At 42.5% G+C, this 21,375-nt stretch overlaps 2 protein-coding genes across 3 annotated transcripts in view; both read left to right on the top strand.

Annotated features, from left to right (window-relative positions):
* Positions 1–6,856, top strand: part of RETREG1 (reticulophagy regulator 1) — a 121,657-nt gene extending 114,801 nt beyond the window's left edge. For both annotated transcript variants that reach the window (XM_045518299.2, XM_010957270.3), the window contains 4 exons: positions 986–1,123; positions 1,879–1,943; positions 2,181–2,307; positions 4,510–6,856. In XM_045518299.2, the coding sequence (XP_045374255.2) occupies positions 986–1,123; positions 1,879–1,943; positions 2,181–2,307; positions 4,510–5,003 (824 nt within the window). In that variant the 3' untranslated portion in view covers positions 5,004–6,856. The remainder of the gene's footprint in view (positions 1–985; positions 1,124–1,878; positions 1,944–2,180; positions 2,308–4,509) is intronic.
* Positions 6,857–12,684: 5,828 nt separating this feature from the next.
* Positions 12,685–21,141, top strand: LOC105070779 (cytoplasmic 60S subunit biogenesis factor ZNF622). Its single transcript, XM_074356481.1, has 6 exons — positions 12,685–13,414; positions 14,179–14,439; positions 14,670–14,832; positions 17,621–17,733; positions 19,753–19,896; positions 20,862–21,141. Exons 1-6 carry the CDS (start codon positions 12,805–12,807, stop codon positions 20,987–20,989), a joined length of 1,419 nt encoding a protein of 472 aa, XP_074212582.1. The 5' UTR covers positions 12,685–12,804; the 3' UTR covers positions 20,990–21,141.
* The last annotated feature ends 234 nt before the right edge of the window (positions 21,142–21,375 follow it).

Raw genomic sequence — 21,375 nt, 5'->3', positions numbered from 1 at the left:
TGTGACACATACGGTATCATTTTATGGTCGACAAGATCTTCCATAGTTTTGAAGAGGAGGGATGCGTTCTTGATTATAAAACAAGTTGATTATTCTTTAATTTCCTGCTGTACAAAGTTTCTCTTTTTTCTAGAGACATGTTTCTGTTTCAAAATTATAAGAATAGCTGTCAAAAAGCAAGGTTATAAGTGATTAATTTTAAATTATGTCAATAAAACTGTAAGTAAGCTATATTCTCCACCCCCGACAAGCACACTAGTACTTTTCCCCTTGTACATGATCTGCAGCTGAAAAAATAATTAAAACCCCAATGAGACATCATTGTACCCCCACCAAAATGGCTGAAATGAAAATGCTGACTGTATTAAGTATTAGCAATGATATGGAGCAACTGCAATGCTCCTGCATTGTGGGTGGGTAGGTAGAATGGAACCACCATTTTGGGTAACAGTTTGGTAGATTCTTAAAAACTACTATGTGACCCAGCCATTCCACAGCAGGTATTCCACCCAAGAGAAAAGAAAGCATCTACCTACACAGAGACTTGTCCACAAATGTTCATAAGCAGCTTTATTTGTAATAGCCAAAACCAGAAGACAATTCATATGTCCATCAATGGATATACGGGTAAACAAACTGTGGTATATCCTTACAATGGATTACTACTCAGCACTGAAAAATTGATACATGCAACAATCTGGATAAATCTCTAATTAAGTTGAGTGGGAGAAGCCAAGTTGAGTGGGGTGGGTGGGTGTGTGTGTGTGTGTGTGTGTGTGTGTGTGTGTGTGTGTGTGTGCAGGAGAAAATGTTTCCATTGCAAAGGGAAGAATAGAAACTATGAATTTATTTCACAGAGGCATTTCCCTAAGAAAAAACACCTATTGGTCAGTAAGGGAACCAAAATATTTTTGAGAAATACTAAGATGTAGCCTTTTGAAAAAAAGGTCAGTCTCCCTAAATTCTCTTCTTCCTTGTATTTCAGTACTGTGTGCATTTTTGTGCCCACTGTTAAAGTGTAATGATATTGGACAAAAAATATACAGCAAAATCAAGTCATTTCTGCTGAAACTAGATTTTGGAATCAGAGAATATATTAACCAGAAGAAACGCGAGAGAGCCGGTAGGTAACATTTGAATTCTGGATTCCACGCGTGAGATGAGACATCAGTTGGCTATTTATTATGAAATCACCTTTAATACATTTCAGGGTGTTTCAGTCTTTTACTACATATTACAGGAGCAAATCCCTAGCCTTTTCCTATTTAAGCTTTAATTTTTTTCTCAAACATACAGAAAATCGACTTTTTGATCAGCTTTGCCAGGGGAGGGAGAAAGGGCTTCAACAGTTCTGTTTGCTATTTACTATTCACGTCCTCTAAATTGTTTTCCTTTGGGTGGACTCATGGAAATAACACATGATACAGGTAGTGCTGAGTGTGGGAGCCATTTAAGAGGAAGGCAAAGAAAACAGAGGGAAAAGTAATGTGGTCCTTTTTCACTTTTTCACTTGGCTTATGACCTTATAGATTCGCAAACTATAGTGAGCATCCGAATCATCTCCAGAGCGTATGAAAGCAGATTGCTGGGCACCACCTCGGAATTTCTGATTCATCTGGCCTGGGGGGGGGGGCAGGGAATTTGCACTTCTAAAAGGTTCCCAGTGATGCTGATGCTGCTGGTTCCAGGACTACACTTGGTGAACTACTGACATGGACCGTTTCGCTTGGAAACCAAACATTTGCACTTATGGGCAGCTTGTCAGGTGCAAACAGTTATACAGAGGCACTGGAGAATCTGAGGAATATGGGGTAGGGTATATAAGGGGTAAAATACACTGTGTCTAGGAATCTGAAAGCTTCCATTTTTTCTCAACAGAAGCAGATAAAGAAAAAAGTCACAAAGATGATAGTGAATTAGACTTTTCCGCTCTTTGTCCTAAGGTATTTTTTGTTTCGTTTTCCACTTGTTCCTGTGTGGTTTGACTGTAAGTTTATGTATTGCAAAACTGGAATGATTTTAATAGACTCCTCCTATTTGTCTAAGATGATTGAACAATATCGAAAGGAAAATACCCATCTGGTGTTTATTATTCTGACATTTTTGGTGTTAGTTGGATCTTTTCAAAAGATTTCCGGCAGAAGTTTAAAACTGTGTCACTGGTATTTGTATTAACACAGATTAGCCTCACGACTGCCGCCAAAGAGTTGTCTGTGTCTGACACAGACGTGTCCGAGGTCACCTGGACGGACAATGGGACCTTCAACCTTTCAGAAGGCTACACTCCTCAGACCGACACTTCTGACGGTATGCCCATGCTCCTAGGTGCTCTGATTCTTGTTATTATGAGTGCGTGCAAAAGTATTTTAACTTTGTCAATTGCTGAATGGACAGTGTGGGATATTTACACAATGGAATATCACTTGGCTATAAAAATGAAGAACTGACACTTTGACAACACGGATGAACCTTGAACACGTTATGCTAGTGCAAGAAGCCAGACACCCAAGTCCACACATTATGTAATTCCATTTATATGGAACGTCCAGAACAGGCAAATCCATATGATGGGAAGAAGATTAGTGACTGCCAGGGGCTGAGGCAAGAGAGGGTGGTGGGTGACTGGTAATGAATATGTTCCTCTTTGGATGATGAAAATGTTCTAGAATTACATAGTGCTGCGGTTGTAACAGCTTTGTGAATATATTAAAAACCACTTCATTGTACACTTTAAAAGGGTAAATTTTACAGTATATGAATTATATCTCAAAAGCCATGTTCTTTTTAAGAGTATGAGAGAAAAACTCTAAGCCAGTCAATGTCCAAACCTGCCTTTATTTTGGAAACAAATAATTGATGGTGAAAAAAATTAACTTCTGGAATGTCGGGTGGCATTACTGATAGCAGTAATGGGAGCGGCGAGGACAGAAGCTAATCCCGCGTGTTCAGGGCTGGTCCTCGGTCAGAGGGACGGTGCAGGGAGGGCAAGTTTCCTGAATCCAAAGCTGACTCCAGGCTTTCTCATGTTTTTCTTCCAAGTTAGTTTTTTTTTTTTAATTTTCTTTTTAAAAATTAGGTTAAATACAATTTAAAGTGAAATTTGAGACAATTCTTATGCAGTAACTTAACTTTTGCTAGTCTCATTGGATTATTTCAAGTCATTTTAATGTACTGAAAAATATACTGAAAATATAAACAGATTATAATGGAGGATTATGAATAAATTGCTTTGTATATATTTTTACAAGCAAGAACACACTTTCTTTTCCTTGAGGAAGGGGGAGGGCCGTGTAGTCTTGAAAAAATACAGATTCAGAGATTGGGAGACCCAAGTGTAGCCTTGCTTTTGCCATTAACTTACTGTATGACCTTGAACAAATGACATAATTTCTGTGGACCTCAATTTCCTCATCTTTAAAGTGCATTAGAACAAGAGGATCACTGAAGTCTTCTCAAGCTCTTTAAGTTGAAAATGTCTACGAGACCAGGATAAATAACAAACCCTCTGTTCTTAAGCCCCCCATCTCAGATTTACACAAAAGGAGCAATGATAATCGCATCCATGTAGAAGGCTTTCATTACTTAAACTGAAGAATTCGGGGAGGGTACAGCTCAGTGGTAGAGCGTGTGCTTAGCATGCACAAGGTCCTGGGTTCAATCCCCAGTACCTCCATTAAAATAAGCAAATAAACAAACCTAATTACCTCCTGCCCTACCCCCCCCCAAAAAAAAACAAAGTTAACCTGAAGAATTCAAATCTCTGTTATAAAGAGTTAACTGTTATACTGATTTTCTGTGAAAAGTGAAAAGCAATAAAATCACCATCTACCTACTAACCTGACAGTGCTTTCAGATATCCCAAATCTTCAAGTGTTTCTATATATGTTCAAGACCTGAGTTTGGTTAAAGTGGTATGGTTAGGTACAGCTGTATTCATGGAAATCCAGATGTTTCCATAAGCTCTTAGGTTGAATATGGAACAGAAGGAGCAATAGCTTCTTTTAATTCACTGCTTTAAACAAACACAGTTACAGTTACTCAGATTTCCATGAATGAAAATGCGAAGGCTGGGTGATACATCTGCTGGACCAAAACCTATGAAAACGTCCGACTAAAAATTTTTAAATTTTAGATGATACACATTCACATTGGCTTAAGAACAAATTCCCTCCCCAAGAGCAAGATGAAATTTCGGTGAATATTTAAAACTCTAGTCAGAGCCTCAGCTGATGTTAAGATAGGTTAATTGTAAGTCATCAGCATTTGTGTTTAAGAGGAAAACTAAGAACACGGGGGAATGTCGTGTTTGTGTACGTGTGGAGAGACAGTATCCCAGTTGGGGGAGAGGTCCGATGTGTGGTTAAGATGACTGAAGCTGAGCCAGGAGGCTAGCTGAACACCAGGGTTGCCCAGAGGATTCGGACCCAAGTCAGGGATCTTGCAGACAGCGCTCTTATTTCCAGTGTATTTCGGTGCTTAAGTATAAACTTCTGTTCTCGACCTTCACAGATCTCGACCGACCTAGTGAGGAAGTTTTCTCTCGAGACCTTTCAGATTTTCCCTCTCTAGAAAATGGCACGGGAACAAATGATGAAGATGAATTAAGCCTTGGCTTGCCCACTGAGCTCAGGAGAAAAAAGGAACAGCTGGACAGTGGTCCCAGGCCGAGCAAAGAGAGGCAGTCAGCGGCTGGTCTCACCCTTCCCCTGGGCAGTGACCAGACCTTTCACTTGATGAGCAACCTGGCTGGGGATGTCATCACTGCCGCAGTGACCGCTGCTATCAAAGACCAGTTAGGGGGCGTGCAGCACGCACTGTCGCAGGCTGCACCCAGCCTGGGGGAGGACACAGACACGGAAGAAGGTGATGACTTTGAACTACTTGACCAGTCAGAGCTCGATCAGATTGAGAGTGAACTGGGACTTTCACAAGACGAGGAGGAAGAAGCCCAGCAAAACAGGAAGTCTTCGGGCTTCCTTTCAAATCTGCTCGGAGGCCATTAGTCTGGGAATCAGCTTGCACAACAGAGCACAGATAAACTACCAAAACATTTCAAACAAGCAAAAAAAGAAAAAAAAAAAAAAGGAAAAAAAATCTTTTTGAACTGTGAGCTTTACTGATTACTTTAGAATTTTTGGATCTTTTTTTTCCCTTCTGCAGTGAATTAACTGGATATATATCAGCTGACCACTGATAGAGTGATATTTCTGATAGTTATTTTTATGTAATGAGCATGGAAATGAACTTTATATATGTATATGTGTATATATATATATATATATATATATATATATATATATATATATACACTCACCGTGTTGTCAGAGTTGAATATTAGAGGTTGTTTTTAAAGCAAAAAGAAAACACTCAATTATTGAGATCCTCCCAAAAGTATTCCTTATTTTTTCTTCACAGTTAATTTTTCAAGCATGCAAAAACAGCTTATTGTAACTCACTGAAATGTTAACAATTAATTGTGAATACATGCTATATCAACTCCATTGTTCCTAATACCTGAAACCATAAAAAGACAAAAATGACCAAGGTCTCTTTAGTTGAAAGACTTGGGAGAGACTACCAAAATTAATTTCCTAGGAAAAAGTAAAAGAATATATTTAACCACTTTGAATAGGCTGGTACATTTCCATGTGATTTCTGCAGTTACAGACCTTAGGTTTCCCTGTAAATGACACGCCCCACGGACTGCCAGCTCTAGCCTAGCAGTGGGTGCTATTAACCCACAGCAAGTAATCATGTATCATGTAGACGGTGGGTGGTTTTGATGTAAACAGAGATTGGGCTGTGCTTTGTTGTTCAGTTGTCATATATTTGTAACAGGGATGTTGTGAGAGCAGATCTATTCTGTCTGCTCAGAACTAGGTTAAATCCTCATGTGTCATATATTATGTCATGGAAAAAGTCTCTTAAAACTGTGCAAATAGCTCCTGATGTGTTCTAAGAGCGATGTGATATGGGCAATAGAGAAACAGTAACTGTTTTTGAAGTCTGCGTAGACTCTCCTACTGGAGGGAGACCTGCTTGGCTTTCAAGTGTATTCATTTGCCATTGAAGTCTAAATCTGTAGTCTGTTTCGTTTTAGGAAGCCAGGATATATTTTTCCTTTATTTTAAACTTCTGAGATGACTTTTAAATAACCAAATTTGACAGGTTGTTAACAAAGGACTCAAGAGCAGACATCAAGCTAGTTTTGTTTTTGTGATAGAAACATTGAATCGTGTTGAGGGACCATGTCAGCAACTACCAGCCATCTCTTCAATCTTCAGGTACAGCTGGCACTTGGACAGATGCGTACAGACATCTGAGGCCCTCAGAAAGGAAGGATCGTCCCAGAATATAGGAAATCTGTGGTCCCCTCCCTTCATTTTATCCCTTTCTTGCTATTGCTAAAGACTAATGATAGGTCCTCTGACATTTTAATGTAGCACCTCTTATTTATTTTTTTCTTTCTGAGGTATTAAAATATCTAGACGGAATTTTGCCAAATGTTAAAGGGGAGAAGTAACTGAAGACTCTGAACACCTGCTTTTCGTGATTGATTCTGTTTCTGTGTCATTAGTGCCTCATGACTGTGTGTGATGTCCTTTAAAGTGAGCTTGTGCCTTCATTATCTTGCCTGTTATGGTACAAATGAAAATCTGGTGTTAGATCTATGAACTGTGTGGGTTTTGGAGGGACATATCTGAATTCTATTCAGTAAGAGTTTCTGGACATGAAGAAAAATACAGTCACATATTTATAAAGTAGTTTGTCACCAGGTTTTGGTTTTTTTTTTTTGATGTGTATGTTTCTTCATTTAAAAATATTCTTGGCCATGAAGTAAAGAAGTATAAAGGTATTTTTAGTTTCTTCTTTGAGGGGAAAACAAGAAGTTAAATAATTCAAGTAATTAAAGAATCTGTTACAAGTCACTGGACACGCTTACAAAGAGGCAAACTCAAGACTTGATGGTATGAACAATAAAGCTAGAATCGAATGTTATAAACTCTAAATTAAGAGCGACTTGGGGATGGGGAGGTTGGTAGGGTAGAAAAATGTGTTGCCAGTTCCATGGGGGAGATATACCAGCTCTCTGTGGACAGTAGCTTTAAAACCACACATGCACTTCAATAGTATTTGTTCAAGAACATATGTGATTATAAATTTACACAATGCAATAATGGTACTCTTAATTCTATCAGACATAGGGATGTTGAGAGGTTTGTTTTCAGTGTGTGTAGTTTTTTTTGGGGGGGGACATTACATGTAGTCCTATTTCTGGTGTACTAACAATGAATCCTATGATTGATCCAGCACAGTGGGAAATTACATATCCCGTACCATGAGAATTTATGCAGTCATTAAAATATGAAACATGGATTTTATTCTTAATTATAGAGGAGCTGTAGAAAGATGTTTTGTTCACATTCGGTAGAAAATGCTGAGCAAAATCATACAATGGGAAAAGCATACACTGATCCTGCATTTTGGTCTGAAACAGTAAAGCAGGGCTCAAGTTCAAGCTTGTTTTGGAAGGCCAACTCAGTGTTTATATTCTCATTCTGAAACATCTTTACTCTTTTCTTACCCTAAAAACTTCAGAAGTGTTTTTTTTTTTTTAAACAAAACTACCCCTCCCCAGTTGAATGGAATATTAGGAGAAGAAACTTTTATGATGTTTGGCAATTGGCAAACATCTTGAACCCACTGAGGCATCTCACTCTTACTTTTGAAACAAGTGGCAAGTGCCAGTATACTGCTGATCTTAGGCCAGGAGCAAATCTTCATTTAAGAGGACGGTGATGTAGAAGTTTTCCTCTTCTGTTTAAAACTTAGGTGGATGTAGTTCCCTACACTGCCCCAGTGATGTCAGTTACAAGTAGGACGTGATCTGGAAAACCTTCATTCAACTACTGTTGTCAGAGGTCGTGTGTATCATGAACACAAAGTCCCTGAACTGTACTTCTGCGTATTACTCCTCCCTTTCCGCTGCAGCATTTAAGTTAGGATGGGATGTCAGAATTAGGAGTTCTAGTTCTGTTGGTAATATTATGGCTGTAAGACACACTGTCAAGTCACAGTAACACCCCAAAACCACCACCTCAGTCTCCCCAGACATAGAATTAGGAAGCTATTTCTCTCACACAGGGATGTTTTGAGAATGAATGAAAGAAAAAAAAGTGTCTGAAGCAATTTCAGGGGGAAAAAAACTGTATAAAACCAAGATAGGGATTTTTTTCCTTTTTCAGCTAAGCCATCTTTTTGAACATTAAAAAGAAAATTCAATCAAGTCCATGCTTACAGAAAAAACGCAAAGTTTCTTTTAATGGGCCTGTCCCATGTTGGCCTTATAATCTAATAAACAGAGTGGAATAAGAGGATGGAAAGGTTGCAAAATTCTCTATTATTTCACTTGACTCTGAAACATCTGTAAGGTTCTACATTAGCCATTTTGAATGATTCTAACACGTACTGGCTGTGGGACTTCAAGTCACCGAACCTATCTGTACCTGTTTCCTTCATCTATAAAATTAAGATAAAGCACCTACCTCACAGCATGTCATAAGAATTAAACGTTGAAGACCGGGGTTGGCAAATTGCTGCCCATGAGCCAAACTGGGCCTGCAGCCTGTTTTTATGGGACACTAGTGAAAAGTGATTTTTAAAATATTTTTAAATAGTTCAAAAAAATGAATATTTTATGACATACGAAAAAGATAATGAAATTTAAACTTCAGTATCCAGAGATAGTGATTTACTACCTATGGCTAGGAGAGGGCCGCACTCAGTTACGTTCTGTCTATGCCGAGTCTGATGCTCTTAACAGAGAAGCTGAATGGTTATGACAGAGACCATAGGCTACAGAACCTAAAATAGTTCCTATCTGTCTCTTTATAGGAAAAGTCTGCCAATCCTCAGTCTAACATGTAGAAAACTGTCACAGTTAGGATCGTGTGTAATCCTCATGCCTCTACAATTAAGTGGTATTAAGGGCATTTTTCAGAAGGAGGGGGTCAAATAAATTGTCCAGAGTCACATAACTACTAAGAGGAAGAGCCACTTTGCCCCCAAAGCCTGTTCTCTTTCTAATATGTCACCTTACCTAATGTTTTTTGGTTTTTTAAAATACATTAAGAATGATAATTATAACAGTTTAACAGAATTTCACTAAATATTAAAGAATGATTTTTTAATTCAGTTTTTTTCTTTCTTTCAAAGAATCCACATGCCAGCTGATCCAAACTATTTTAAATGCTGCAATAACCAAATTTTGCTATAAACTTCAATCCCTTGTTAAGAAAACTTTGCATATCTAGATATCCAAAAACTAAGAGGTAGTAAAATGTTTTAAAATGGTTTATTCAAAATCATAATGCTTTACTTAACATTTTTATGAACACGAAATTCATAGAAGTTGTAAACCACTTAATAAATGTATGTCAGTTTTGCAATCTGTATTTACTACCCCCTAAAATTTAATCTCAACTAACCCAATCACCTTTATACTTATCCCTTTAAAAATCATTGCCCCTGCAATATAGGAATATGGAAAGTAGTACAGATTGACTGGAAGGTGACCTGATTAGCTTTTATCTTAAATTTTGTAATTATCAAAGATCACCATCCCAGTGTCATCCAAGCTGAAAAAGAACATCATCGTGGGTACTGTCACTGTGCACAGTAACTTCAGTAATTTGGTAATTAAGCAAATTATTTTAAGGGCTATGTCACAGTATCCAGAAGGAATTCTAATTTCCATTATTTTCAAATCTAAAATTTTGATCATGGGCAAACTCATTCTTCTTTGGAAGAATGACTGATTTGGTAATAAACATTCTTGATAGTATTACCAGCAGAGGTTAGACACGTTAACATAATGCTCTAGATATGCTGTGGAGAAATTCAACTCAAAACTCTCTTGGTCAGTGGGCTTGCATTTACCGAGGAGCTACTGGCTCTAGCCCGGTTCCTTTCTGATATTTCTCCAATCAGTTCCAGATACTGCTGCTGGATCTACTCAAGGCCCAGGTCTATTCCTGATGCCCATAAAAACTGAAACACTTTCAGAGTCCTACTGTTTACCAGCTGAAAAACGAACAGCCAACTCTAGAATTCAACTCTTTACCCAGTGATACCTTAATACTTCCCTGTCCTCTTTCCCCTTCTTTCCCTGTACCTTTTCCCTCACACAAACCAGACCTGCACTCTTCCTGAATATGCCCTTACTTCCCTCCATCCACTGTATCTCTTCTACCTGCTCCACCCCACTTTACCACTTCCCCCTCCTCAGGACCCATTGCAATGTCAACTCCTTAATAAAAACTTTTAATTTAATTATAGTTGATTTACAATATTGTATTAATTTCAGATATACAGTGAAAACTTTTCTGATCTCCCTGATAACATTTTTCTATTCTAAATACTCATTGCCCCTTTCTTTGTATTTCATTGTACTTGACTCCATTTTTATTGTATTAGTTAATTGTGTAGTTCTTACCATCTTTAACAAGTCAGAAAAATCTCCTTGAAGACAGGGGTGTTTTAATTCAAAACCAGTAGGATATTATATAGTGTGATATTGTGATATATAGTAAGGTAGAGATATTTGGTCTTTGTCCCATTCCTGGCACAGAGTTCCTAAAACCCTTGAAAGATCTTAAGTGATGAGAGTGATAAAAAGTGTCTTTTCTTATGTTGATGAGGTGACTTTTGTAAAGCCCCTAGGTAGCCTGGCTGAGAGGGTGTCCCAACCAGAACTCCAGGGGGACAGAATCTCCTGTGTTTGGAGACCTCCTGACCTCACCCTATGTATCTCCTCATATGGCTGTTCATCATTTACATCCTTTAATATCCTTTGTAATAAACTGGGAATCTAGTAAATAGTTTCCAGAGTTCTGTGAGCTGCTCTAGTAAATTAATCGAACCTGAGGAGGGGGTCATGGAAACCTCTGATTTACAGCTAGTTGTTCAGAAGCACACATAACACTAGACTTGGAGTCGGGTTCTGAAGTGGAACTACTCTTGAGGGACTGAACACCTAACCTGTGGGACCTGACATCATCTCCAGGTAGATAGTGTTAGAATTGAGTTAACTGGAGGACACCCAGCTGGTGCTGCACAATTGCTTGGTAGTCTAGAAAAAAACAAAACAAAACACACACACATATTCCTGGAGATAGCATGGTGGAGAGGCTTTAAGAGATACTGAAAACCAGACAAAGAAATTTAAACTTCACCTGTGGGCAACAGACAACCATTCTGGAACTAAATGAGGGACACAAGAGGAAATATGGTTGAGGAGAATTAGTGTGGTTATCTCTGTGCCGCAGGGTAGACCAAGAGGGAAGAGAAGGCTCTCTCAGAGATTGCAGTAGAATTGCAGTCCACTGGAAAATTAGTATTCTGGAGAAAACAATGTCCCTTTTAAGACAGTAAGTAAGGAAACTAGAGAGTTCAAAGATGCCGAAATGGGTCATGGAAACGGATTAGAGAAGGCAGGAAAAAAATTATGAATTGTGGGGGAACACATTCAGACCATAGCAGTAAAGGGTCTGAATTTTATTCTGAGTCAGGGGAAGCACCAGAAGATTTTGAGGAAGGAGAGCAATATGATTTGACCTGCATTTTAAAAAACATCTTTATCTTCTTTGGTGCCCTGGGTCACTTGGACTCTAAACATGCAACCGCTCAATTCTGAAACAGGCTGACTGGTTCAGCAAGGCTGTGCAGATAAGTGTAAGAATTCCCTAAGCCTTTAACATCATGCTTCCTGTACAACTGAACTACCACCTATGAAACAACAGAGGTAACATAGCGCATGAAATGAGGCTGGCCCGAAGTCAGATGTGCTGTTAAATGTAAAATACATACTTGGGTTGGTACCCAAAATTTGGTACCAACAAGCCAACGTAAAATGTCTCATTAAATCCTTTGTCTTATTAATTACACGTTGAGATGATAATATACTGGGTTAAATAAAATATGGCTATCTCGCCTCTTTCTTTTTGCTTTAAAAAAAATGTGGCTACTCTTAGATTTAAGATAAGCTATGTGGCTGGAATTCTATTTATACCGGGCAGAGGATGGGCTGGGCCCTGGGCCCTGGGCCCCCGGCTGGCAGACTGCATCCACGAAATCCCCCGCGCCCTCCGCAGGGCCGGCCGCCGCAGAAACGCCGAGGTTCCGACCTGGACTCGGCTTTTGCTGTAAATTCCCTCAACCTCCGACCTGAGGCTGCGGTTTGCCGGGACTCCTGCCCGCGGGACGAGAGCTCAGGTGCTCCCCCGAGAGCTAATCAGCAGCCCTGGCTCTCGTGACACCCACTCCCGGGCTGCAGCGGCGCAGCGGGCGGACCTCAGAGAAGCCCGGACTGCCGGGCGGTCGCACAGACCTCTCCTCTCGGCCCCGGGTGCCCTACTCCCCCTTCCGGCCTGACGGTCGCCTTTCCAGCATCCCGCTTCACTGCACAACCACCAGGGCCCAAACCAGCGGGGGCGGGGCCGCCCCCACCCACCTCAGGCCACGCCCACCTCGGGCGACTCAATCAACACTCACCTCAGGCGAACTAGGCCAGACCGAATTAGCCGCAGGCTATCCTAGCTTTCCCGGGAGTCTCCGCGGGGGGCGGGGCTATAGGTCGGGAGGCGGAACTTCCTGCCCGGCTGGGCCTAACCTCAATCCAGTCCGGAAGTCGGCCTTCAGTCTGGCTTTCCGTGGGTTCTGACGTGTGAGGTTTGAGCGTCTGGTAGGGTCGGGTGGCTGGTCCCCAGATTTCTGCCTTAGTCGCCTCTTAGTTCGCGCCTGGCGATGGCGACCTACACCTGCAACACCTGCCGCGTGGCGCTGTACGACGCGGAGGCGCAGCGGGCCCACTACAAGACGGACTGGCACCGCTACAACCTGAGGCGCAAAGTGGCCGGCATGGCCCCGGTCAGCGCCGAGGGCTTCCAGGAGCGGGTGCGGGCGCAGCGGGCCCTGGCGGAGCCGGAGAGCAAGGGCGCGGCCACCTACTGCGCCGTCTGCAGTAAGAAGTTTGCCTCCTTCAAGGCCTACGAAAACCATCTCAAGTCCCGGCGGCATGTGGAGCTGGAGAAGAAGGCGGTGAGTAGGAAAGTGGCGATAATGAATGAAAAGAACTTGGAGAAAGGGCTGGGCGTGGACAGTGTGGACAAGGATGCGGTGAACGCGGCCATCCAGCAGGCCATCAAGGCCCAGCCGTCCACGTCACCCAAGAAGGCGCCCCTTGTGCCCGAGGCGGAGTCCCCGAGTCCCGTGGCCGTGGCTGCTGGAGGACGTGGGACTCAGCAGCGAGACCCTGCCGAGAAACCTCCCCGGCTGCAGTGGTTTGAACAGCAGGCAAAGAAGCTGGCGAAGCAGCAGAGGGAGGAGGAGAGTGAAGAGGACCTGGATGGAGATGGTAAGGGGCGGTCTGGGGGGCGGGGTGGGGGAGGGGGAGGGGATTGACTCCCCACCCCTTAAATTTACAGATTTAACTTACAGGTTGGAGTGAGCAGGTGTCATTTCTTAAGTGAAAGTGATGAGTGAGGCTGGTTTTGACGCATTCTGAAGTGACTTGTGTGGCCAGCATCCCCATAGGGCATTTGTGTGTTTAGTTCACTGTTGTAGATACAGGGACTGAAACATTAAATGAGGGATTGCGGAGGCAGGGAGGAGCAGTTAATAAATATTTGTAGGATGAGTGGATGCCTTCTCCATATTGAATGAGGTTTTTTTTAATTTTTTCTCTTTTTTAAAATAGAAGTATAGTTGATTTACAGTGTTGTATTAGTTTCTAGTGTACAGAACATATGCATATGAGGACATGTTGCTGCCGCACCGTCTGCTGTAGAATGTCAAATTCTATTGGGTTGCTGGTTATGATGGCTTTGCTTTACTTTGAAGTGTTCAGAATCAGCCGGCTAACCGGAAATGTGAGCTTGGAGCCAGCAGCCTAGCCACCTTGACTTGATGAGCTATATTTCCCTCATGCCACATACCATTAACACTAATTACGTGAGTTCACATATGCATAGCAAAGGAGCATACGTCTCCTTCAAAGGGTTTACTGTGTCCTGGAAAAGAAAGACTAAAGCATTTCTTAGCCATGCAAACTTGTCTGTGGTAAATGAATAACGTTTGAGATCTTCAACTAACTCTGTTTTTCAAATCTCTGGCTGGAAGACTGGGAAGATCTTGATTCTGATGAGGAATTGGAGTGTGAGGATGCTGAAGCCATGGACGAGGAGGAGGAGCAGGATGCAGAGGAGGAAGAGGCTGGAGTGAGCGCCCCAGTTGGCGCCATCCCCGTGACGGACTGCTTATTTTGTCCCCATCATTCAAGCTCCCTCATGAAGAATGTGGCTCATATGACCAAAGTCCACAGCTTCTTTATTCCTGACATAGAATATCTTTCAGATCTTAAGGGACTGATTAAATATTTGGGTAAGTGTAATAGTTTTTCTTTTTTAAATGAATGAGCACAGTATTGGGGAGGCAGATCTTAAGAGAACGTGAGTTTTGTGTTTCTCATCCATCTTGGATTGAATGAACTGTTGATTTTGTGAGAATCCAAAACTTGATGCATATTTTTTGAACTGTGGGGATAGATGGTGAGATGTAAGCTGGCTGCAAAAAGCTGCTTTCATCTTTTTCTCCTCAACTTACTTTTCCAGGAGAGAAAGTTGGTGTCGGGAAGATTTGCTTGTGGTGCAACGAGAAAGGGAAATCCTTCTACTCCACGGAAGCTGTGCAGGCTCACATGAATGACAGGAGTCACTGTAAGCTCTTCACAGATGGAGACGCTCTTTTGGAATTTGCAGACTTCTATGATTTTAGGTAAGTCTGTGGTTTGTAAAGTGGAGGAGAGTGAGTTCATCATGTTCGCTCTGAAGTGGTGTAGATACGCCCAGGCCTGACCTTTGTCTGGCTCTGTCCAGTGCAGGATTCTTAGTACCTCTGAGAACACTTGTATAGGAGGGGGTTATTTCCTGTCATGTTGTAGATGCGAAACTGAGTGTCACAGAGTTAAACACACATACCTGATAAAGAGAAGATGTCAGGGCCAAACTGAAGTTTGTCTGGTTTGAAAACTTACTTTTGTGGTTTCAATGGTCAGAAGTTCAGCTTTGCCAGTGACCTCATGAACAGAGGCCTGGAAATGAGGTTTCACATTTTGGTTTCCCTGAGAGTCCTTGAATCACAAGCTGTCTCCTAAGGGAGTCTGGATGGGTGGCGGCTTTCTAAGTCCCACATCATGCCACACATTCATGCTAGGCACTGCAGAACATCTGGTTCCTAGTGTCCAGATGCCTATGACCTAGCACAGGGGTGCTGTGCAAGCCGGTGTGTGTAATGACCATGCCAGGTGTACAGAGCCCACCTGATACGGGTGTTCAGAAAAGTTCTAGTCTTATAAATTGTCCTTTTGCCTTTTCCTCCTGATTTCTCATTTCTCACTTGTAGTGAGGGAGAGTTTTTCATTGTAGTCTCTTTGGTGGCTGTGTAGTGTATATCCATTGTGGTTTTAATTTGCATTTCCCTAATGAGCACTAATGTAGTTGAGAACTTTTTTATATATAAGTGCTCATTTAGCTTATTTCTTGTGAAGTGTCTGACTAAGTCTTTTGTCTGTTTTCCTATTGGCTTATCTGCCTTACTATTCACATTTAGTGTGCCTTTAATTATTTTTGTGTGTGAATATTTCTAGAAACAGAGAGATTCTTCTAGAACTGTGGTGTTTAGTATGATAAATACTAGGGGTGCTCATGTGGCCATTTAAGTTAACTAAAAATTAATCTAAAAATTTAAAAATTGAATTCTTCAGTTGTACTGCCTATAATCCAAAACTCAGTGCTTAAAAGCACATGTGACTGACAGCTACCATGTTGGACTCAGAGAGAAAATTTCTATCTTTATAGGGTTCTACTGGACGTCACTGTTCTGGAACTTGTTTTTATAATGATTAAATTGAGGAGAACCACATTTCCACCTCTACATTGTTCTCTTCCTTTCTGGTTCACAACCCTGCTAGGAGAAACAGATACGTAGGGGAAAGAGTTCAGTTATAAGTCATTTGCTCGCTCTTTAAAACCAATTTTAGGTTCACAGCAAAATTGAGCAGAAGGTACAGGGATTTCCCATATTCCCCCTTACCCACACGTGCACAGCCTCCCTCATTAGCAACATCTTCTACAAGTGGTACATTCGTTACTATTGATGAACCTACATTGATCCATCAGTTAACACTGAATCAATTAATAATCAAAGTCCATGGTTTAGAGTTCACTCTTGGTATGGTCCATTCTATAAGATTGGACAGATGTACTTATAATGACATGTATCCGCCATTAGAGTATCATACAGAGTAGTTTCAGTGACCTAAAAATCCTTTGTATTCTGCCTGTTCATCACTCTCCTCCACCCTAACCCCTGGCAATTCCTTCTCTCCAGTGTCTCCATGGTTTTTCCAGAGCATCCTCTAGTAGTCGCACATTACGTCGTACGTTATACAGCCTTTCAGACTGGCTTCTTTCACTTGGTAACATGCATATAAGATTCCTTCATGTCTTCTCCTGGTTTGATAGCTCATTTCTTTCCAGGTAATTCTAAAAATATTCCATTGTCTGGCTATGCTGTAGTTTATTTATGTATCTACCTACTGAGGTACATCTTGATGGCTTCCATGTTTTAGCAATTTTGAATAAAGTTGCTATAAACCTCCATGTGCAGGTTTGTGTATGGACATAAGTTTCAGCTCCTTCGAGTGAATAGCAAGCAGCACAACCGCTGTATCCTATGGTATGAATATGTTCAGTTTTGCCAGAAACTTTCAAACTGTCTCCCTGAGTAGCTGTACGTTTCTGTGTTCTCACTGTCACTGAACGGAGTCCCTGTGGCTCCACGTCCTCACCAGCATTTGGTGTTGTCCGTGTTCTGGACTTTGGCCATTCAGATACATGTGTAGTGGTTTCTCACTGCTTTAATTTGTGTCTTTCTGGTGACACGTGCTGTAAAACACCTCTTATTTGCCATCTGTATATCTTAGTGAGGTGTCTGTTAAGGTTTTTGGTCTATTTTTTTAATCGGGTTTATTTTCTTATTGAATTTTAAGAGTTCTTTTATATTTTGAATAACAATTCTTTATCAGATGTGTTTTCTGCAAATATTTTTTCCAATTCTGTATTTTCTATTTTAATTCTCTTGGCATTGGTTTTCACAGAGCGGAAGTTTTCAGTTTGAATGAAGTTCAGCTTATCCATTCTTTCTTTCATTAACTGTGCTTTTGGTGCATTACCTAAAAAGTCATCACCAAACCTTAAGTCATCTAGAATTTTTCCTATGTTATCTTCTAGGAGTTGTTATAGTTACGCATTTTACATTTAAGTCGGTGATCCATTTTGCGTTCATAGGTAACTTGCATCTTTTACTACAGAGAAAATGCTAACAGGTTATTTTTTTCTCCAAAACCTTTTATCTGGCAGTCTCTGCATCTGTTTACACCCCCCACCGCTCACCCTTTAGGCAGCACATGGATTTGCCGCATTGGCAAATACAGTTTATGTCTTTTAGGTCTTGAGGTCTTGATCTGTGTATTAAATGTATTAATGCCACTCCACTGCTCCAGGAGTAGCTACCCAGATCACAAGGAGGGGGAGGACCCTGAAGAGACTGAGGACTTGCCCTCAGGAAAGACCTTGGAATATGATGACGAAACCATGGAGCTGATTCTCCCTTCCGGTAAGTGCGTTTGTCCAAAATACCACTGAGATTATTGGAGAGGCATGTTCCCATCACTCCCCTTCCACACTGAGGAGAGAGAACCTACAACTCACAGTGTGCGGACGAGGTAGATTCTGAAGGTCACCTGGTAGTTGTCTTAGCTGTTTTGCTTAAGTTGGATCAATATTTTCTTCACTCCCGTTCTCTCTCAATGCTTTGATCAGTCATTATTTTTCAATACATAGACCCTTTCTTTTCTGTTTCTTATCAAGTGTTTTGGCCCTATCCAAGTGTTTCTTGTTAAACTAGCCCTTCCTCTTATCCTTTGAACTGATTCTTGTCTCCATGTGTTGCTCAGACTTGCACGTGGTAGTCTGGCCTGGGTGTATCTGATTGACAGCACCCAGGATTCCTGTCTGTGTTCTGGGGGCAGGGGGAGGTTTGGAGTTTGAATTCTGGCTTCTTTGGGGTACATGTTTCCTATTGGTGGGAATTTATCCCAGGTGTGAAAAGGTGAAGAAAAGCCATGAATGTGAAAAGTATCTAACAGTGTTTATGGTGTTATGATTAGTGGAGAAGAATGGGAGCAGCTACTGAAGACACATTTGGAAAAACAGGGAATGGAATGATAATAAGACCCTAATAAACCTCATATTTACTGAGCAGTTAGCATGGTCAGGCAGCTTATTTTATCCTTATGACAAGCCTGAGTTAGATTCTGTTATCCTTACTTGACATATGAGCGAACTGAAACTTAGACAGATTGAGGAAGTTACCCACGATCCTGGATCTAGTCAGCGAAGCCCTTATCCCACTTCTCTCCACTGCCTGGGAGATTTGTAGCAATGGTGGGCGTATACACTGCCGGTGGAGACACCTATCATGAGGAAGTCACCCTGGGGTGCTATCACAGCTTAGGTACAGACCAGCTGTTTAACTCAGAACAACAACCTTCTAAGGCTGGGGCAGCTGTAGACAATGACAGAGGAAGGACGGGCAGGCAGAGTCTGTTTTGAAAATGTAATTCTTCCTACAGTAATAAGAAAACTATAGGGCAGTACACTATCGTGGCCTGTACAGCACACAGCAGCAAAACAGGCCCACATCTGTCACATAGGCCTAGGCTAGGCTTCCTCTGGTGGAAATACCAAAGCAGAACCTGAGAAATTAGCTTCATAAAGTATTTTTTAAGACTTTGTTTATTCAACTTCTTTTTTAAGATGATAAAAGGACAGATCATCCATAGAATTCATTTCTGAAAGCTTGATTGACTGGCATGATTTTTACCAGATCCTTCCAAATAGACAAAAGCTCTGGAGAGAATTTAGCTTAATCATCTTTTAAACTACAGTACACCCACGACTTCCCTCATTTAGGAGCAGTAGGGCAGGGGTTCTCGGCCTCAGCACTGTGGACATTTCGGGCAGATAACCCTTTGCTGTGGAGGCTGTCCTGTGCGTGGTATGATTTTAGCCACGTCCCTGGCCTCTGCCCACTCGGTGCCGGGAGCCTCCCTCCAGTCATTGCCACATGTCCCCTGGGGATAAGATCGCCCCTGTTTGAGAACCACTGCACTGGAGACTGTAAGCCAAGGAAAAGTGGATTGGTTCCCCTTCTGGACCCAGACTGTGGCTGGTAGACCTAAACATCAGGGCCGTTCTCTGTGCTTAATCTTTTTTCTATTAAGATGTTGAGATTCCTTACCCCTAGGGCCCGGTTGCAGGTGTTAGTAGGGGCGGCTTGTGCACTTCTGGGGAGGCTCTTTTATAGAACAAGGAAGTACAGACGCTGAGTTTTTCACTTGACAGTGACTTGCCGTGGTCCCTTTTCTTAAATCTCTCTGCTCTTTGGTTTTTTCCTTTCATTGTTTAACATGCGGCCTCATCTTTCCTCAGTGGGTAGAGCACTGTTTCTTCCGACACATGCACTTTCCAGCTGGATAAGCGTGAAAAGTCTGACTGGGAAAGCCCTAGCTTCATAGCTCTGCCTTGAGAGAGTGCCAGCTCGGTGCTTCAACGTTGCTGTTTTGAAAAACAGGTGCCAGAGTGGGTCATCGCTCCCTGATGAGATACTACAAACAGCGGTTTGGCTTGTCCAGAGCCGTGGCCGTTGCTAAGAACCAGAAGGCGGTGGGCCGGGTCCTGCAGCAGTACAGAGCCCTGGGCTGGACCGGGAGCACAGGTGCGGCGTCGCGGGGACAGCCACGGAGCAGCCCGGGGACTTGCAGTTCCTCAGCGGGCCTGGGTGAAGGGGTGTTTACTGACCTTGTCCCTAAGGATCCTCCCCAGGGGACGCTTACCTTGGCTCTGGGGGCGTCTGTGACCACTTGAGGCGTTTATGGCAATAAGCCCCCAGCTCCATGACGGAAACAACTTCTTATTCGTGGCACAGCAACTTTCTAAAACCTGCGTGTGCACCATTGACATTTTCAGGAGGTAAAGATTATGAAGAGAGTTGTTGAGTAATTATCCAAGGTTGAAATCCTCCTGGAAGTTTCCCAGAGGAATGGAATGGCACTCTCACAGCAGTAGTTTGAGCTGTGGAGTCAGCATGACCTACCTGATGTTCTTATTGGTATGAGTAATTTATTCAGTCAAAGCCTCAGTTGTCTGTTAAATGGAGGTGATGATAACGGGGCCTGGGCAGGTGGGATGTCATAAAGCAGGATGACACAGCACATGCACGTAATAAAAGCTACCAGTCCTTCTTTCTGTAATTATCCCATAAAAATGAAAAGAGTCAGAGGAATAGAGTAGGCTACTGACATTGTTACCTTCAAGGAGAATGTCAGTCCACTGGAGACGGTGGCAGGAGAACAGGGAGCTGCCTGCTGACGGCCGGGAAGCTCTGACACTGAAATCACTGTCGCTGCCGCTGTGTCTGTATACACGTGGTTTCACTAGGGCTCCCTGTGAGCTGTGAGCCCGCTGACTTCATCTTTCTCTTATAGAGTTTTTGATATGATGACAAATAAAGAGGCTCATCCCAGAGAAATGTATACAGACAGTTCTGGGGTGCAATTCTGGGGTGCACATAGTTCCCGTTGGATAGAGACCCCAGTTAATATCTCTTCTTTAAGAACTCAGTTACTCCAAATTGGCTTTTAAAGTTTGGGTTTTCATTTCTTACCTCCCTTCCACCTCCAGGAGCAGCGCTCATGCGCCAGCGGGACATGCAGTACGTCCAGAGGATGAAGGCAAAGTGGATGCTGAAGACAGGGATGCAGAACAACGCCATCAGGCAGAAGCACTTCAGGCCGCAGGTGCTGTTCTGAGTCGCCGGGGCTCGAGTCCTCGTCTGCCTCCTGCACACACGGCCTCCCCGCCCGAGGACCCCGGAAGCCGGGTTAGACGGCGGGCCCCTTTGCTGCTGTTCTCCCTGTACCTCATCTGCTCGTCCCCGTAATAAAGGGCAGAATCCCCTGGGCGCTCCCGTGTCATTTTTGAACAGGGCAGAAAGGTCCTGTTCTGACAGAGTGAGTGCTGTGTGTGCTGGGACGGGCCTGCCCTGCTCCCGAGAGCTGCTGCGTTGCCTCGGCTAGAGCTGATTTCGGGCTGTCGGGACAGGATGGAGGACTCGAAGCTTCTGGAGGAGCCAAGTGGGATGTCCCTCACTGGGGTGCATCGTGGCCCCCGAGGTGGTGACCGTCTCCGGGCACTG

The sequence above is a fragment of the Camelus bactrianus genome, chromosome 3 (assembly GCF_048773025.1).
Source record: "Camelus bactrianus isolate YW-2024 breed Bactrian camel chromosome 3, ASM4877302v1, whole genome shotgun sequence".
Taxonomy (NCBI): domain Eukaryota; kingdom Metazoa; phylum Chordata; class Mammalia; order Artiodactyla; family Camelidae; genus Camelus; species Camelus bactrianus.
Note: the sequence above shows the minus strand (reverse complement) of the source record. Positions and strands in the feature narration are given on the sequence as shown.